The 19434-nt window shown below is 40.3% G+C and overlaps 1 protein-coding gene across 1 annotated transcript in view; it reads right to left on the bottom strand.

The window, feature by feature from the left end:
- Window positions 1-19434, bottom strand: part of Rtf1 (RTF1 homolog, Paf1/RNA polymerase II complex component) — a 57812-nt gene that overhangs the window by 23431 nt on the left and 14947 nt on the right. The window contains exons 2-4 of the mRNA XM_031371528.1: window positions 17171-17281; window positions 7512-7659; window positions 5427-5631 (exon numbers count right to left, since the gene is read on the bottom strand). Of these exons, the coding sequence (XP_031227388.1) occupies window positions 5427-5631; window positions 7512-7659; window positions 17171-17281 (464 nt within the window). The remainder of the gene's footprint in view (window positions 1-5426; window positions 5632-7511; window positions 7660-17170; window positions 17282-19434) is intronic.

The raw sequence follows: 19434 nt of genomic DNA, 5'->3' as shown, positions 1-19434 counted from the left end.
CTTCTGTGAGCACCAAGCACGCAGGTGGTACACAACAGACAGGCAAAACACCTATACAAAGAAACTCAACTAAAAATAAAAAGCAAAAACAAGGGGCTGGAGAGATGGCTCAGCGGTTAAGATGACAGACTGTTCTTCCGAAGGTCCTGAGTTCAAATCCCAGCAACTACATGGTAGCTCACAACCATCTGTAATGGGATCTGATGCCCTCTTCTGGGGTGTCTGAAAACAGCTACAGTGTACATATAATAAATAAATAAATCTTTAAAAAACAAAACAACAACAAAAAAAACCCAAAAAAACCCTAACTGCTTGAAAAGCATTAATTTGGAATGGACATGAGAAAAAAAACATTCAAATGGGAGTTCAAGGTCATCCTCAGCTATATGAGTTTAAGGCCAGCTTGGGATACACGAGACTCTGTCTCAATAAAGAAAATAAACATGTATCAAATGAAAATACAGCAGAATATACCCAAATTAACTAAAAATAGGTACTCAAACAGTTGAATATCAGCATTTATAGTATGTAGTGGTTTGAATATGGTTGGTCCATGGGAAGTGGCACTATTGGAGAAGGTGTGGCTCTACTGGAAGAAGTGTAGCTTTGTTAGAGAAAGTGTGTCACTGAAGGGGTAGGCTTTGAGGGTTCTATGCTCAGGCTCCGCCCAGTGTGGCTGGCTTAAGATCAAGATGTACAACTCTCAGCTCCTTCTCTGGCACCAAGTCTAAATGCTGCCAAGCTTCCCACCTTGATGATAAAAGACTGAACCTCTGAAATTATAAGCAAGCTCCAACTAAATGTTTGCCTTTATAAGAGCTGCCTTGGTCATGGTCTCTTCACAGCAATGGAATTCCTAAACTAAAATACAGTGCGTTATACATACTAGAAAAAAAGGTCAGAACAACTTTAATGGCAGTTGAACAAATTCACAAACAAACTTTAGCATATATGTATAATGGAATGGTACTCAGCTCTAACAAGGAATGAGATACCAATATATGCTACATGGACTAATTTTTAAAAACATACTAAATGAACTTGAGTACAGTATGTATATACCTGTGTCCTACTTGGGGGTCAGTGCTAAGGTGTAAGGACTATTTGAGCTTAGGAGTACCAGCAAGATTCTGTCTCTAGAGATTGGAGAAATGGTTCCTCCATGCTTAGGTGCACAGGTCTGGGTTAGATTGCCAGAACTCAACACAGTGGCTCAAGCCATTTATATAAGTCCAGCTCTGGGTGATCTGATGCCCTCTTCTAGCCTCTGCAGGCATCAGGCACTTACATGGTACAGATATACATGTAGGTAATTCACCCAGACAGAAAAACATTTTAAAATGGTAATAATAATAAAAGAAAGAAGCTGGACAGTTGTAGTGCAGGCCTTTAATCCCAGCAATCAGGAGGTAGTAGCAAGGAATCTCAGAGTTCAAGGCCAGACTGGTCTACAGAGAATAATTTCAGGACAGCCACAGCTATGCAGAGAAACCCTGTCTTGAAAAGCTAAAAACCAAAGCCAAACAAACAAAAACAAGAAAAAAACAAAAACAAAAACAAAAAGGAACCCCAAATCCCAAAACTTTGCAAAACAGCAACAAAAGGTGAAGAGAATCTTCTTCTAAGTGGCTCTAATGTACTGCTCCAGAGCTACAGAACGCCATGGCTCGCAGTATTGTCACCACCTTCAACATTCTTCTAGCTGCTAAAAATGTCACTGAATATCACCTGCTTCTTAAAGGGGAAAAGTGGAGGCTTAGTGATAGCATACTTTCCGAGCATGAGAAAAGCCACCTCGGTTTGCTCCCCAGTCCCTCCACTACCTTAAACAGATAAAACTCACTGTGTGAGGTGATACCTGCTTTTTTTTTAGTCAGCACTCAGGAGAGAGGCAAGAGCATCTTTGTATTTGAAGTCAGCCTGGTCTACACAGCATGTTCCAGACCATTCAGAGTTACATGGTAAGCCCTGTCTCAAAAAATAAAATAATAAAATAAAATGGAAAAAACTCAAATATAAAATTTGGGATAAACTACTCTCAAAACTTGTGATCCTGTACTGTTTTTTAAAAAAGATTTATTTATTTACTTTATGTATATGAGTACACCATTGTTCTCTTCAGACACACTAGAAGAGGGCATCAGATCACAGTACAGATGGTTATGAGCCACCATGTGGCTGCTGGGAATTGAACTCAGGACCTTTGGAAGAGCAGTCAAAAGCTCTTAACCGCTGAGCCATCTCTCCTGCCCAATCCTGGACTTTTTTTGTCAACTTCTTATAGTCTCCACAGTTTAGAAATCCAAACTTTAGAAGTCTCCTTTCCTCACCCACAACTCCAAGGTAGTATTCCAAGTCCTGTTTTTTGCACTACAGGTTACCTTGTTGGCATTCACCCTCAAAATGAATGAATACCTACCACTTTTTGCTGACTGAAAGCAAACATTCTGGTCTAGGATAACTTATCCTGATTTGTATGGTCTCCAGAAGGGACAAACAGGCTCCGGAAGCAACAGAATTAAAGCTAACAACTTTCTTCTAAGATAACAGGGGGACAGGAAAGGAAGCTAGTTCTGGGAACTGTTACCCAAGACAAAACACAAGCTTACTTTGACCTTTTTGGAAAATGAGAAAGAACTTTTGTCATTTAAAATAAATATGGGGCCTGGCGGTGGTGGCGCACGCCTTTAATCCCAGCACTTGGGAGGCAGAGGCAGGTGGATTTCTGAGTTCGTGAGGCCGGCCTGATCTACAGAGTGAGTTCCAGAACAGCCAAGGCTCACAAAGAAATCCTATCTCAAAAAAAAAAAAACAAAAACAAACAAACAAACAAACATAAATAAATAAATAAATAAATAAACAAAGGGAAACTCTCAGGAGCCTGAAACAGATTATGATTAAATATTTGAGCATTTATAGCAGTGCTGATGATTGAACCTGGGGACCTGGTAAATAATGCAAGCTCATTTACACCGAGCCACATATGAGACCAACATTTCAGCCTTTTGTTTTACTTAAGACAGTTTCATTCTAGAGCCCCCAGTCTGGCTTCCTGAGTGCTGAGTGCATGAGCCACCAAAGATGGCTCACATTACTTTCGTTAATTAGTAAAATGACATTCTAAATTCAAGGGCTGGAGAGATGGCTCAGCAAGCTGCTATACAAGCATGAAGTACAGAGTTCACAACCCAGCATCCACAGAACAAGCCAGGCAGTCTACACATTCCTGTAATCTCAGCTCCATGGGCGCGCACGTGTGTGTGTGTGTGTGTGTGTGTGTGTGTGTATGTGCAGAAATAGCACAATCACTGGATCACTGGAGCTTGCTGGTTTCTAGCTTAGCCTAGATCCTGCCTCAAATGAACAGGTAGAATACAAAAAAAAACACCTGACAGACACCCTATTATGACTTCTGTGTGCACACATGGGCATGAGTACCTATAGATATCATACACAAAACAAGCACACATACACACACACACAATATAAAAGTTAAGACAAGATTATGACTTTCTCAATAATTTTTGTCTGGTAGAAGTGAAATAGTATACTTACTTTATTTTTTACTTAAATTAATTACACTAGGTGGTACATGCCTTTAATCCCAGGTCTCGGGAGGCCGAGGCCAGCCTGGTGTGTACAAATTAAGTTCCAGGACAGCCAGAGCTACACAAAGAAACCCTATCTTGAGAAAACAAAAGTAAATAAGTAAAAATTAATTACACTTTATTTAATTTTTGTATATTTGTTTGTTTTTTAGTAAGCAGCTCTGGTTGTCCTGGAACTCACTATGCAGACCAGGCTGACCCCGGAACTTAGGAGATCCACCTGCCTTTGCTTACCAAGTGCTGGAACTAATGGCATGTGCTACTATGCCCAGAAAAACTTGTCTTATAAGTCAAAAAGGAAGACACCATTTAGTAATGGAAATCTTGAGGCCCTAAGATCTATCACCAAAACCACAAACCAACAAAAGCCTACTGCTGAATAATGCACATTAGTACAGAAGGCATAAATATGACCTAAGCTATTTAGTTTATATTACACTAAGAATCACATTCCAGTAGTCCATTCCTATGAATAGATTCCCTTTAGCACATCAACACAATGTGAGCTGAAACACTGAAAGCTGAAGATGCGTTTACTATACCCAACCTACCAAACATCATATAGCCTAACCTGACTCAAGCATGCTCAAATATTTTTTTTTAGATTTATTTATTTATTATATGTAAGTATACTGTAGCTGTTTTCAGACACCCCAGAAGAGGGTGTCAGATCTCATTACGAATGGTTGTGAGTCACCATGTGGTTGCTGGGATTTGAACTCAGGACCTTCAGAAGAGCAGTCAGTGCTCTTATCTGCTGAGCCATCTCTCTAGCCCTCAAATATTTCTTGTTAAAGATTTACTTATTATATATGTATACATTGTTCCTGTCTTGAGACACACCAGAAGAGTGCATCCGATCTCATTAGGGATGGTTGTGAGCCATCATGTGGTTGCTGGGAACTCAAGACCTCTGGAAGAGCAGTCAGTGCTCTTAATCGCTGAGCCATCTCTCCAGCCCCCCCCCCCAAATATTTTTTTAAAGATGTATTGTTTATTTTATGTATGTGAGTACACTGTTGCTCTCTTCAGACACTCCAGAAGAGGGCGTCAGATCTCATTACAGATGTAATGAGATCTGTACAGTTGTAAGCTACCGTGTAGTTGCTGGGAACTGAACTCAGGACCTCTGAAAGAGCAGTCAGTGCTCTTAGCCACTGAACCAGCTCTCCAGCCTCACATGCTCAAATCTTAACTGTTGTAGTTTGGTAAAACCATTTTTACAAAGCACTGTTGGGATAATTTCTTGTGCACTGTGGAAAGATTATCTTTTTATGGAGCATCACCTATCTTGGTGTTTTGTAAACATGTTCTCCATCACCTCTGATTAGTTTATTAAATTAATTATTAAACTCTTCATTAAAGAGCTGAATGGCCTATAGCAAAGCAGGAGAGGATAGGCCAAACATTCAGGCAGAGACAGGAACTCTGGGAAAGAGAGAGAGAAGTAGGAGATTTGCCAGCTAGACACAGAGGAAGAAGGAACAGAGGCAGGGACTGAAGAAGAGGTAAGTGACAAGCCACATGGTGGGACAGAGCTAGATGGTCAGGTTTACTTAGATGAGCTAGCTGAGGGTCTGCCACAATCATGCTCAGCTCTCATAATTAATAAAAAGTGTCTGTGTCATTACTTGTTGGCATGTGTGCTAAGACTTCCTGTGAAATGAAGTGTCTGGTATCTCATGTAAATTTATCAAAAATTGTAATAAATATGAAAAATAATTATAAGGGTTAAAGCCTTATGCCAGGTGAAGCTGGAGAAAATCTTAAACTGTGAGAAACCAATTAAGTGCACAGACAGTGTGGCGACAGCCCTACCTTCTTTTCAACACCTCCCTCTTCTCTATGCGGTTGAAGAGCTCCTGCTCCCTCTCCTTCTCCGTCATCTGCTCCAGTCGGGCCCTGTCTTCCTCATCTCCCATTAGGTCCTCTCCATAGCCATCATGGAACTCCTCATCTTCTGACGAGGAGTCTGAGTCTGAACTGGAAGAGGAGCTGTTGCTGTCGGAGTCTGACACTTCACCTGCAACGGAAACCAGCAAGAGATCACACTAAGCCCCTGGACACGTGCCACGGGAAAGGCACACTCCTTGATCTAGCTTTAGTAAATGCAAACAGGTAGGGAAATTTAGGCTGGAAAAATGACCACAATTTTTTCCTTTTTGAGGCAGGTTTTTGCTGTGTAGCATAAGACATCTTTAAATTCATGTTCTTCCTGCCTCCTGAGTTCTGGGTTTACAGGTGTGTGTTACTTGCCACACCCATCTTTCAACTCAAGTTGGTTACTCTGAAAAAAAAAAAAATTACAGACCTATAAGAACAACCTATAGATTGGGGGGGGGGGGGGGGGGGGGGGGGAGAGAGGTAGATATCAAGTTTAGCTGAGTGGTAGTGGTGTACCCCAGGACTTGGGAGATCCATGTGAGTTAAAGGCTAGCCTGATCCACAGAGTTTTTTATTCTATTTGTATTATTTTTAATTAGAAGTATGTGTGTCTTTGTGTAGGGATATGCAAGAATGCAGTGTCTTCAGAGGCTATGGTATCAAATCAAATCCTCATGGAGCTGGAGTCACAGATGCTTTCGATTTACTGGGAAACTAACTCAGGTCTTCTCTAAGGGTCTACTGCTCTCAACCACTGAGCCATCTCCCCACCTCAAAAGCCTGTATTTTTTATAAATTAATAATTCTTCATTTGAATGGTTACAGCCATGGTGGCTGACAGACAACTGGAATATGAGTAGTGCAACTGAGAATCTAAATTTTAAATATGAATTTTATTTCATTTAAGTTTAAATAGCAACAGTTATCTCCTAATCTGGCCTAGTTGGTTGGTTCTGTTAAGAAAAAATTTAGGCTGTGTATTTGGCAAGCATTTTACAAAAGTTATTTATGTCTTTTGCTGTCCCTACCTCCATGGCACTGTGGATCAAACTCGGGGCTTTGACAGACAAGTAGGCTGCCACCAAGCTACAGTCCAACAGCTTTTTAAAAAGTCGCCTTCATTCCTTCTCCTGCTCCTCCTCTTCCTCTTCCTTCTCCTGTTGCTCCTCCTCCTCACTGTGCAGTCCTGGCTGGGGATCTATGCTAGGCCTTGGTGTTGCTGTATGATTTTCCCCCAGGCAACTCTTCTCTGCCTTCTCTTTTAGTGTTATGCCAGAAGTATGTAACACCTGTCTGTGGCTACTGGCACTGATAATTTGGATCACGTGGTTAGATGCAATCCCGAGGTTTCCCTGTATAAAGGCTAGCATGTACTAGGCAATGCTTTTAGACTACATAAATATCTTGTTCCCCACAAATTCAAACTCATCAAATGCAGATTTTGATAATTCTGCATTCTTTTTTCCTTTTTTTCAGACTTAGAAGTTTGAGACCAGAGGGTCACCAATTCAAGGCCAACCTGGACTACATAGGGAGGACAGGGCCAGTTTGACCTAAATAGCAACAACAAAAACAAAAAAGACAGCACACATTACTCATGGGTATTAAATCATCAGTTATACCAAAATTTGTTTGATTTAACTTACATTCATAGACAAGTGCTTAAAACCAGGTTAGGCTAGTTTTTTGGCCAAAAATTTAAAAAATAAAATAAAGCTTACTATTCTAGTCCTTGAACAAGTCCAGCTGTCAAACTAGTATTGACAAAACCATCAAAATTCCTGAATTATCTTCATGGAGGAATATTTTCTATAGGACTTGGTATCTGTTTCAAAGATTTTCCTTCTCAGTCAGACCAAGAATTTCTCAGAAAAAAAAGAAAAGCACTCAAGATTGAGCCTAACGTAGGAGATCTATGGTCACACTTCAGCAGCCTATCCAACTCTTTGGTATTAAAGACCCACCGGTCCCTTCCTTCTCCCTTCTCACGACTCCTGCTGGGCTGGATGCTGGGCTCACCTTCCTCAGGAGCTGAGCTCTCAGCTGAGCTGTCTCTGTCTGAACTGCCCGAGGAGGCAGCTTTGTTGGCTTGCTTCTTCATGGCTCCTTTCTTCTCTACTTTTCTGGCTTTTCCTTTCTTCTTATTTTTATTGCTCCCAAATGTCCACTATAAGGAGGGGAAAAAGGAAAATTGAAATAGGCCTAGGCACTTTAATGAAGTGATACATGCTTATAATACCAGTACTTCTGAAGGGGAGGCAGGAGGATTCCGAGTTTGAAGCTAGTCTGGAGCTGCATAGTAAGACTGTGTTTTTAAAAACAAACACAAAACCAAGAGAAAACAACTCTTCCTATTTTCTGTGGTATAGATGGCACCAAATGCTGAGGGCTGGCATGCTGGGTTAGAGTACACAGGACAGCTGAGCACTCCTGTGGATCTCAGGAAGACAGAGAGCTTTCTGCAGGAGCAAACAACAAAACACACAGGGAGGGCTGGAGAAATGGCTCAGTGGTTAAGAGCACTCACTGACTGCTCTTCCAAAGGTCCTGAGTTCAAATCCCAGCAACCACATGGTGGCCCACAACCATCCTTAACAAGATCAGATGCCCTCTTCTGGAGTGTCTGAAGACAGCTACAGTGTACTTACATATAATAAATAAATAAATTTAAAAAAACACACAGGGAGAAAGGATAAAAGCCACCCTTTGGCATGAACAGCACTGGCAATTCCAAGGAAGCAGTAAATAAAGTTAGACTGTTAAGTCTGAATATTGAATCTTGTTTAAAAAAGATCTGGCCTGTGAGGCTGGAGAGACAGCTCAACAGTCATGAGTCCACACTGTTCTTGCAGAGGACCTAATTCAGTCACATAGAAAAGTATTAAGTCACACTGCTAGTTAGTACAGAACTCATAAATACACTGTGCTCCAGTGTCTCCTGATTCCTGGTGTTTTCTTTACTTTGCTGTGGGTAGTGCATAGTACATGTGCATGTGAGAGCATTTGTATGCTTGTGCATGAACAAGCCAAAGGTCAATGTCAAATGTCTGTTTCTCTACTGATCTCCACTCTAGTGTTTGAGACAGGGTCTCTCACTGAGATTGGTGGAAGAAAGCTCCAGGATCCGTCTGTCTTCATTGCCCCCAGTGGTAGAGTTATAGACATGCACCTCCAGCTTTTATGTGGGTCCTAGGGACCTGGACTCCCATGTTCATGCCAGCACAGTCAGCGTTATACTAACTGCAATATCATAATGATTGGAGACTGGAGATGACTCAAAAGTTTAGAGTTCTGGCTGCTCTTTCAGAGAACTGAGGTCTAGTTTCCAGCATTCACATGGTACATCAAAGCCATGTGTTCAGTCTAATTTTAGGAAATCCACTTCAGTCCAAGAGTTGCACATGCAACACATACATGCAAGCAAAACACCCATACAGATTTTTTTAAAAAGTGAACTGGATTATGCTGTAACAGTGTTTCATTAAATCATAAACATGAGATTCTGGACTTCTAAACGTAAGGAACCTGAAATCTGGTCATTAAAATAATAGGCAGCACATGCTTGCAATTCTAGCTAAAAAGTCTTTTTGGCATTTTAACATGCTGTTTTAGAATGACTTTAGTTGAAAAACAAAATGATGAATTTTAGTCTACTTTTTAATTTTCATTCTACAAGGAATGTGTACTACATTAGGATGACCCTTCATCAACACAGACGATTCAATTCTGTAGACTGAGATTTCTACATCTACTATTTAGCAAAACAGTAGATGCAGAAACTCACAGTGTCTTTGCTTCTACTCCAATAGGATGATGAACCGAGTGCAGCCAGGATCAGCACATTTATGATGGGCTTTTGGTAATTCTGGAGAAGTCACCTCATTAGTTCCCACAAGGGCTCTCTAACACCCACACTCTTACTTCATCTTGATAAAAACACTGTTGAAGATGATTTGTTTTGTTTTTAAAGACCAAGTCTTCCTAGAGACCCCAGGTAGAACTCAAACTGGCACTCCTGCTGAGTGCTGACTTATACCTGGGATACAATTACTTTAATTGCCATTTACTTTCTCATTTAATGAGGAATGAAAATAAAACAACTGTATGTTACGAAATAAAACAGTATGAGAGTGAATAGTGACTGATATTTCAACACCTAGATCAACATCTAGAAAGAAATTGTAATTTTCTGTTAAACCTGAAGTTTCAGGCAATTCTAATTTTATTTTTTATTTTTTTTGGTTTTTCGAAACAGGGTTTTTCTGGATCGCCCTGGCTGTTCTGGAACTCACTCTGTAGCCCAGGCTGGCCTCGAACTCAGAAATCCATCTGCCTCTGCCTCCCAAGAGCTGGGATTAAAGGTGTGCGCCACCACCGCCCAGATGCATTTCTAATTTTAAATCCTTAAGGAAAATGATTTTCAAGTCAGTGTAAAAGAATTCAAAACAGTCCACGATGTTCAATTTTTGTTAAATAAGCTAAAACTACATCAATCTTCTATGCAGGGAATATTAGAATCAATAATGTATATTGTTCCATTGGTTCTTGTTACAAGAAATAGCACAAAAATGCACACAGTACTCTGTATCTATTCTGTTAGGAAAATGGCCTCAATCCACTTTTCCCAAACAGTGTCTGGCACTCGGGACTGCTCAACAGAAATGCAATGAGGGTGAGCCATGTGAGCCAGAGTGGCTGGGTGGGCACTGACCAGAGCAAAAAACTGCCTAGAGTAGAGTCACACTGGTGACGTTACTGGCTTCCTTGTCCTTCTCCTCTCTTTCCACCTAAGTATGAGCCCAGCAACTGTTGCATAAGATACTGCTTTATGGGGAGGGACAAAAGATAAGGATTAAAACAGAAGAAATTTAAATGCCCATTTAAAAGAGAGTTTTTTGCTAAACCTAAATGTGAAAAGAGTACTGGTTGTTTTTCTTCCAACAATTTTCAAAAGAAGATACAAAGCTGCACCCCCCCAACCCCAACCCTACATGAGCCTGACTCAGGGGCCTCCATGACATCAAAGGAAAATAGCCAACTAATGCAATCAGTGACCGTATAGGGGAATTAGAATGTTATACCTAAAAAATAGATTTCTGGGGCCAGTGAAATGGTTCCATGGGTAAGGGAACTTGCTGCCAAGCTTAATGACCCACATAGTGGGAGCAGAGAACCAACTCCTGAAAGTTGTGCTGCCCTCCATATGTGTGCTATGACTCATGCCTGCCCACATGAATGCACACAAAAATGTAATAAAAACTCTTTTAAAAAAACAAATTTCCTGCTGAAGGTGTGCACCTGATGAACACTTGATGGAGAACAAAGTCTTCTAAGTTCAGTTCCAGCACCTAAGTGTGGAGAATCATTTGTATTCCTACTACCCAAAGGTAAATACTTAAAATCTGAGAATTTCAAGAAGACTCCAAAAAGAGTTCCAATAATCATCCAAAGATTTTTTTTTTTTTTTGCCCCTGAAGAGTAGATCATACTTGCAGTATTTTACATTAAAATCTATAAATCAGATATTCCTATGGTTTGGCCTAAACACATATATTAAATATTGTGCAATATCCAGTCTCCCAAAATATAGGTTCTATTAAAGTACAAGGGAAGATAGTCAAGATTTTGTGGAAAGAGAAACGATACAGAAATATCTTATTCCAGCCTTTATGCTAGAGACTGCTCACCTGTCCCTTTAAAACCCTTATTCTCCTGACTCCCAACAGAGGACAAATGAAGTCTTTCATTGTCAGAGTGAAACAGTAAATGGAGTGAGGGCAAACAGGACAGAATTGATGTTCTAATGCTTTCTCCAGGAAGGATGAAGTAAAGGAATGAGCTATATTTCCTGACTTGTCTGGGGACTGAGGCAGTAGTGAAGAGGTAGCTCTGTTGCTACCTGTCAAAAGGTCAAGCCTCTATTTTCTTATTTGAGGAATACAGGAGTCCAGATGGTCTCTAAGATCCTTAGCATTATGGGATTTTTATATGAACTGGGTGTTTGACAGAAGGGCTCTGTATTTGTTATTCTAGATACTAACAGCCACAAGAGAGTTATCTAAGAAGTCATGGTTTCTAAACTTTGGCGTTTTACTTTTTATCCTGAAGATTGCAAGGATTAGAGAAACTGAAGAATAAATGCAAGCTTATGTTAGTGCAAAGGCCCTGGTCCACATCAGAACTGAGTACAGAGGTCAGAGCAACCCCAATAACAGCTACCCACAAACCACCAAAGGAAAAAGGAGGATTGGGTTATCAGTCAGGTGTCATACATACTGACATCCTGCTGGTATGTAAGCCACACACAACACCAGACAAATGATTATATAAATATGCAGCAAAGAAAGCAAAGGATAAAGGCTAGAGGAAAGATGTTTCTCATTTAATAAAACAGATTACAGCCTGACTCTCACTGAGGTAACAGCTTAATGGGCAGCAGTTAAATAACAAATCAGAGGGTATGTGGATGTTACAAGCAGCCTGGGGCCAGTTTCCTTCCAAACACTCAGACAAAGGATGGGATGGAACATAAGATGGAAGGAAGTGGTTGCTTCAGACTTGGGTAGCCTTGACATACTGAGTACTGTGAAAATTCTGATGGCAGGAGAACAAAGAAACTTCAAGATTTCAGACAGCATCTCTAAGAGGCAAAAATACCTACACACCTAGGTCTTGGGATACAAAGTAGAAACTATTTGCGCTAAAACAGCTCCCACTCCCTTGAGCTAGGGTCTCAAATAGCCCAGACTGGCCTCAAATTCACTACATAGCCAAGAATGAGCTCCTGTTCTAACCCTCACTCAGCATAGGGATTATGGATCTCCGTACTGGTTCTAAATTAAGTTTATATATGAAATAAAAACATTTCAAATAAATAGTGTTCAAGAACAACAGCTAGACTAGTAAAAACAGTGCTGGAACTGGGTCAAAAGAACTGGAAAAGAGGCAAGCATTTAACTTGCGTCTGCTGCTTATATATAAAATACAAGTGATACAGTGACTTGACCGTTTACCCTGGATAACATGAGACTAAAAGGAGACAGAATAACAAAGGTTTCAATCTCATTACAAACCATGTTCTAGCTGTGGAAGGAACTCAGTGGGCAGAGTGCTTACTTATGCAGGAAGCCCAGGTTTGATCTCCAGCAGATCATAACCAGAGACACGAAGATCCGAAACTCAACTTAGGCTGGAAAGAGAGCCCATTGAATAAAAGTACACATTGTTGTCACAGAGGACCTGATTGCAGCACCCATATGAGTGGTTTAAGTCCAATTCCAGATGTGATGTCTCTAGATTCTACCAGTACTGCACTCAGTTACATACACCACATATACACACACATACACATAATTTAAAATAAAAAATTAAATAGTTCAAGTTCCTTTTGGCTACATAGTGAGTTTCAAGCCAGCCTGCGATATAATAAACCCTGTCTCAAAAAGCCAAAACAACATGGAGTGGTGGTGCACTCATTTAATCCCAGCATCCAGAAGGTAGAGGCACACCTCTGTAAATTTGAGGCTAGCCTGGTCTACAAGGCAAGTTCAAGAACAGTCAGGACTATATAGGGAGACTGTCTCTAAAACAAAACAAAACCCTTGTTCTACAAAATTCAGCATACTCTTTTATGTTGGAAAAAGAAGATCAAAATTTCCACTAAGGCTGTTTTTCTCCATCCTTTCCTCTTTTCATGTACTGAAGTCAAAGTGTTATGACTTTCAGCCACTGAAGTATTCTTTCCAGTTTCTGAGGCTTGGTCCATATGAAACAGAAAAAGCCTTGCTAATTTCTATTGTATCTCAAGAATCTTTACCCCAGGGCTGGAGAGGTGGCTCAGTGGTTAAGAGCACTGATTGCTCTTCTAGAGGTCCTGAGTTCAAATCCCAGCAACCACATGGTGGCTCACAACCATCTGTAATGGGATCTGATGCCCTTTTCTGGTGTGTCTGAAAACAGCTACAGTATACTTATATATAATAAATAAATAAATCTTTTTTAAAAATCTTTACCCCAAATAATGCATCAATATATTTATTAAACTTAGGATTTCCTCTTAAAAATATTACGCACAGAACAACCACTTATTCCCTCACCTATTGGATCTTCGACTTACTAAGTTCATATATCTTCCTCTAAATGGGAAACTGTTATAATTTCCCTCCATCTTCCATCTCTATATCAATCAAGTAGCTGTTTTCTTGTTCTAAAATCAGAGTGATTACTCCTTGAGATAAACTACTCATTAGCTCCCTCACCAAGCCTCTGCAAGACAGGGTCTCATGCAGCTAGACTGGCCTTAAACTTAAAAGTAGGCAAAGATGACCCAAACTCCTGATCATGTTGCTGGATTACAAGTTGCGGCCCCATACGGAGCTCCCATTACCTTTTAAATTAGCTGTTCATGGTTTGTGGCTCAGCAAGTAAAGGCATGTGTCACCAAGCCTGGTGACTTGAGTTTAATTCCTGAAACCCACATAAGGAAGTAAAGAACTCTTATTGTAAGTTGTTCTCTGACCTCTACATGTGCATCATGGTAAGGGTACCCATACGGAGAATACACTCATCCTTATACAAAATAAATAAAAATTTTAAAAACTTAAAATTAATTGTTCTTGTCAATTTTCTGTACTATAAAATCTAAGAGGACCAAAACATTGCTTTATATGTATACTCATGTCTAACTAATGACAAAGTACCCAGGTGTGGTGGCTCATGCTTATAATCCCAGCACTTGGGAAGACTGCTACATCAAACCTATGAATAAACAAATACATAAAAATAAAGGAGCATGTTTTAAAAACTCTAGGAAGTTTCTGGCACATGTCTGTTCCATCTCACTGTGGATGGGCACTTCAACAACCAAAAAACTTTAAAGGCTGGTTTGCAATAGGAAAGATGCAAAAAAGCAAAGTAGAAATAACACAGCACAGTCCTGTTTTTCCCCAGACAGAGGGGCGGATGCACATTCATTATGGCAAAGAAAAAAAGACGATAGCCTCTATCTCAAATTTCTTATTTCATAGATCCCTCAGGAATCCCCTACCCAACCTAAGCTATCTACAGCAAGCTTCTGTAATTCTGTAATTCTGGATCATGGTGCTATCACTGAGTTCTCTAGTGCCAGAGTAAAATGAAAAATGGAAAAGAAAATCTTTATGTTTCCTAACAATCCAAAGTAGTAAAACACTTGCTCTAACTTTGGAGTGCTCTGTATTGCCCTAAGTGGAAAGATGATCTTTCGGAACAGTTAACACAGAGCTTGCTATTCCCCATCAATCACACAAAGTTACAATGTGGGCCGGGTGACGGGGAGGGTGTGGGGAGGGGTGGCTGCAGCAGAGGTTAAGAACATGTTATGGGTTGCTGAAGAAATGGCTAAACAATGCTTTGCTGCTCTGACAAAAGTTGGTATTCATTCTTAGCCCCAACAACAGGTAGTTCATGCCGGGTAGTGGTGGCGTACGCCTTTAATCCCAGCACTTAGGAGGCAGAGGCAGGCGGATTTCTGAGTTCGAGGCCAGCCTGGTCTACAGAGTGAGTTCCAGGACAGCCAGAGCTGTAAACACAGAGAAACCCTGTCTCGAAAAAAACAAAACAAAACAAAAAAACAAAAAACAAACAAACAACAAAAAAACCCCAGGTAGTTCATAAGCCTATGTAGCTGCAGCTTAAGGAGGATCTAATGCTGTCTTCTGGTCCCTGCAGGCACTTGCACTCAAGTGCACATATGCACACACAGATATATAATTTAAAAAAATAAAAAACTTAAAAGAACAATATTAGAGAGGGGAAAAGCCACTCCAAATTTCTTTCTAAGGCAGACAGGGTGCAATCTAACAGTCAAGCTTTTCCTCCATTAAATACAAACAGCTGAGGTAAAGAGTGATGAATTGTTTTGTTTAAGTAGTTTTGCTTGTTTGAGAGAGGATCTTGATATACAGTCCCAGCTAGTTTCAAATTCAACATCCTCCTGCCTCAGCCTCTCCAATGTTAAAGAAACCATGCTTGTCTAAGGTAAAGAATATATATGTAACTAGAACAAAGGGAACCCTAAGCATAAAGATTTATCAGAGCCCGGCAGTGGTGGCGCACGCCTTTAATCCCAGCACTTGGGAGGCAGAGGCAGGCGGATTTCTGAGTTCGAGGCCAGCCTGGTCTACAGAGTGAGTTCCAGGACAGCCAGGGCTATACAGAGAAACCCTGTTTCAAAAAACAAACAAACAACAAAGAAAACAACCCAAAAACAACAAAAAGAGATTTATCAGGACACAATTTACTCTAATACATGCTATGCCTCTAATCCTGTGGAAGTCAGAAAGGACAAAGGATGGGATGGTGATACAAGCCTCCAACCCCAGAATTTGGGAGGTAGAATCAGGAGACTCGGAAGTTTAAGGCCAGTCTCAGCAATATAGTGAGTTCCCAAGCAACCAAGGCTACAGCACAGGAAAACACCATCTCAAAACAAACAGTAACAGAACAAAGATTTTTCTGCATCATTAGTGCACTAAAAACACAAAACTCAAAATCAAATTAGTTCACAGGCTTCGCAAATTTTGTAACAGATCAGCACTGGCAAAAGAATAAAATTTACTACTTCTTTCTGTAGAAAGCAATTTTAGGTCTACTGAATTATTTAACACTAAGAAGATATTACTATAGTCAATCAGAAGGCAAGCATTTAATTTACATACAATGAGAAGTGGTAAATACTCTTTATGTTAATTAAACTTCATGTTATTAAATAAACATTTTTAAATTTACTGTTAAAAGTATTCTCTTAGACTGTAGAATAAGAGACTGAACAAAAGGATAGTCTTTCCCTCTCTCCCTCAGTACAGGAAACCATGCAGGGGAAACGTTCTTTAAGTCAATTGAGAACACCTATCCCTAGTCTTCCACCCATATACTGGATCTTTTAAAGCTTTGCTTTTGCTACTAGACAATTTGAGAAAATTGCCTTGCTTTAGACAACAGCAGCTGTCTGACTTGCATTTTACCTTCCTCTAAAGTCAATACCATTACTTTCAGGAATGGCATATCAATCTGCCCAAAGAAAGCTTTGTGTCTAAAAGTATTTATCACTAAAATAAAAATGGCATATATAACTTTTTTCCTATATAACTCAGGCTGGCCTTGAACTCTTGATCCCAATGCTTCAGCTTCCTGAATGCTGAAATTATAGGCATGCATCACAATGCCTGACTTAGAACTTGTTTTCTAACATAAAAGCAGTATTTAAAAGATGACTTTTAAAAAAATGATTGGGGTGTGGGGCGTGGGGGGCTGGAGAGATGATGGCTCAGTGGTTAAGAGCACTATCTGCTCTTCCAGAGGTCCTGAGTTCAATTCCCAGGAACCACATGGTGGCTCACAACTATCTATACTAGGATCTGATGCCCTCTTCTGGCATGCAAGTGTACATACAGATAAAGCACTCAAATAAATAAATAAATCTTTAAAAAAAAGAGAAAAGACTAATGCTTGGCCCTTCTACAATAGAGAATGGCTACCATAATTTAAAGCTTTGCTCACACAATTTCTTTTCCCTACCAGGCTCTTCCGGGTCTTGGGTTACAGGTCTTGGTTTAAGGAAGCAAAGAAATCAGCATCACCAAGTCAGGGGTCTCCATCAAATGCTTGCCAACCATAAGGCCTAACTCCTGCACACTCACCTCATCATCACTGTCGGAGGTCTCCGAGTCTGACGAGGCTGCAGGCTGACTCACAGGAGGCTCCTTCTCCTCAGAGTCACTGCGCTTCCGTTTTGCCAGGGACAAGAGCTCCTAATTGGGCAGAAATGGTCACGTCAGTTTTGCTCAATAGAAAAGTATAATGAAATGGCCATTCTCCCCATGATCTTTTTTTCTACATGCCTGTAGTATGCTTATGAGTGTGTACTTTCACCTGAAGTACACACCCATAAGCACTGAGCACATGAGCAGGGACAGGCCACCAATATTCGCATGCAAACTTAAACTCCAAAATCTGTCCTCCTTTAAGGGAGTGAAACAGGAAATGGAACTGGAGCCACCTTTGAGCTTTCAGATTCCTCTCTAAACTGCTAAGTACTGACCACCCATACTGAATGGCAAGAACTGTTTGCAAAGGTAATCTGCTTCATGTTTTAAATAGCAGATAGCCAATACTCCAAGGATCTTTTATTGTCTTCTATAGTAAAATGAGCATCTGTGGCTATTCTATCTAATAACCTTACAAACTATAAGTTTCTGAGGTTGTTTTAGATTTTGAAAATGTAAAACAGAAAAAAGGAGGTATATTTCTGAAGTATATAGTCCAGAGTCACAAAGTAAGAAAGATGCTAGCCAGAATTCTACTCCAACAATCCCAACACCCCCATTCACTATCTCTACCCTGTCTTGGTGATTTAAATACAAAGGGTGATTGATGGTAGTGGTGATGGTGGCGATGGAGATGGTGGTGGTATGATGTCACGTGGTTTCCCATTACATCCCCTGTATACTCAGTCCAGTTAATTAAAAGACATGACATGCAATAACGATATCAGCTGACAATTAGGCTACTCTTACTAGATGCCAGGTAAGTCTCTCAGCATCTGACACATAACTCTTCACAACAGCCACAATATATACTGTCGTCATCCCCATTTAAACACAACAAAGTAGTTGGAGGGCTAGTGAGATGGCTCAGTGCTTGCTGCAGAAGCCTGATGACTAGAGTTTGAGCCTCAGAACCCACGCAAAAGTGAAAGGAGAGAAAAGACTTCATGAAGTTGCCCTCTGACTTTCATACATATTCCAACCCATGCACATGATTCAAACATACAATTTTACACACACTTTTTTTTTTAAAATGGTCTACTTATTTTTATTTTATATGCATTAGTGTTTTGCCTACACATGTTTATCTGTGTAAAGGTGTTGAATTCCCTGGAACTGGAGTAACAGAGTTGTGAGCTGCCATGTGGGTGCTAGGAATTGTGCAGCCAGGGCTCTTAACCACTGGGCCACCTCTCCAGCACCACACACACATTTTAAAAAGTAGTATCTGGAGCAGGACAAGTTAAGTAACATCACTAAGTTGTATAATGCACTCAGTAACAGCTAGTACCTGAGAGTTCAGGATCTGAACTTGGCAATGGAATCCTGGCTCCTAACGCAGTCTAAAACATTTTCTACTGTGCCAAAGAAGGCGCAGTTAATTGCTACTGGCAGCAATGATCCTTGAGGACTGTAATACTATGCAATTAGAAAGGAAGTGAGGGACAGATTTTAAAGTACTATACTGCTACAAAGCACCTGTTTTCTTCTACTAGTCTCTTTCTATTTTAGGAGTACTGTCCTTCCTTGGCCAGAATGAGAAAATGACCTTCTGAGATTAACAGCTGGCACGATTCTTCCCTGGAACTGGAATAACAGATAGCTACAAACAGCTATGGATACCATGTGGGTACTGGGAACAGAATCCAGATCCTCTGCAAGGGCAACAAATGTTCTTAATCAGTGAGCCATCTCTCCAGCCCTATTTTATTATTTTAAATTATGTGTATATATGTGGGTCTGTGTGAGTTTGTGCACATATGAGTGTGGGTGCCTGTGGAGTCCAGAAGAGGGCAGCATCATATCCCCTGGAGTTACTGGCAGCTGACAGTTACAGGCATGGGTTCTGGGAACCTTTGCAAGAATACTAATTGCTCTTAACCCAAGCCATCTCTCCAGCCCCAATTTGTCCATTTTTAAGAGTAAACTTCATTCCACTGCATGAATGTACCTCAGTGTATTAAAAAAACCACTTTGGACTGTTTTCATTAGTGGAGCAATTTCATGTTCATAGTTTACATTTCACTTGAATAAAATCTAAAAATAGGACTGTATGTGAGTTTGTTGATCCCCTTTACTATTTACCTTTTGCCCTAAAGGCAAAATATAAACGTAATTTTTTTTTTTTTTTTTTTTTT

Source organism: Mastomys coucha, unplaced genomic scaffold (assembly GCF_008632895.1).
Source record: "Mastomys coucha isolate ucsf_1 unplaced genomic scaffold, UCSF_Mcou_1 pScaffold15, whole genome shotgun sequence".
Lineage (NCBI taxonomy): Eukaryota > Metazoa > Chordata > Mammalia > Rodentia > Muridae > Mastomys > Mastomys coucha.
Note: the sequence above shows the minus strand (reverse complement) of the source record. Positions and strands in the feature narration are given on the sequence as shown.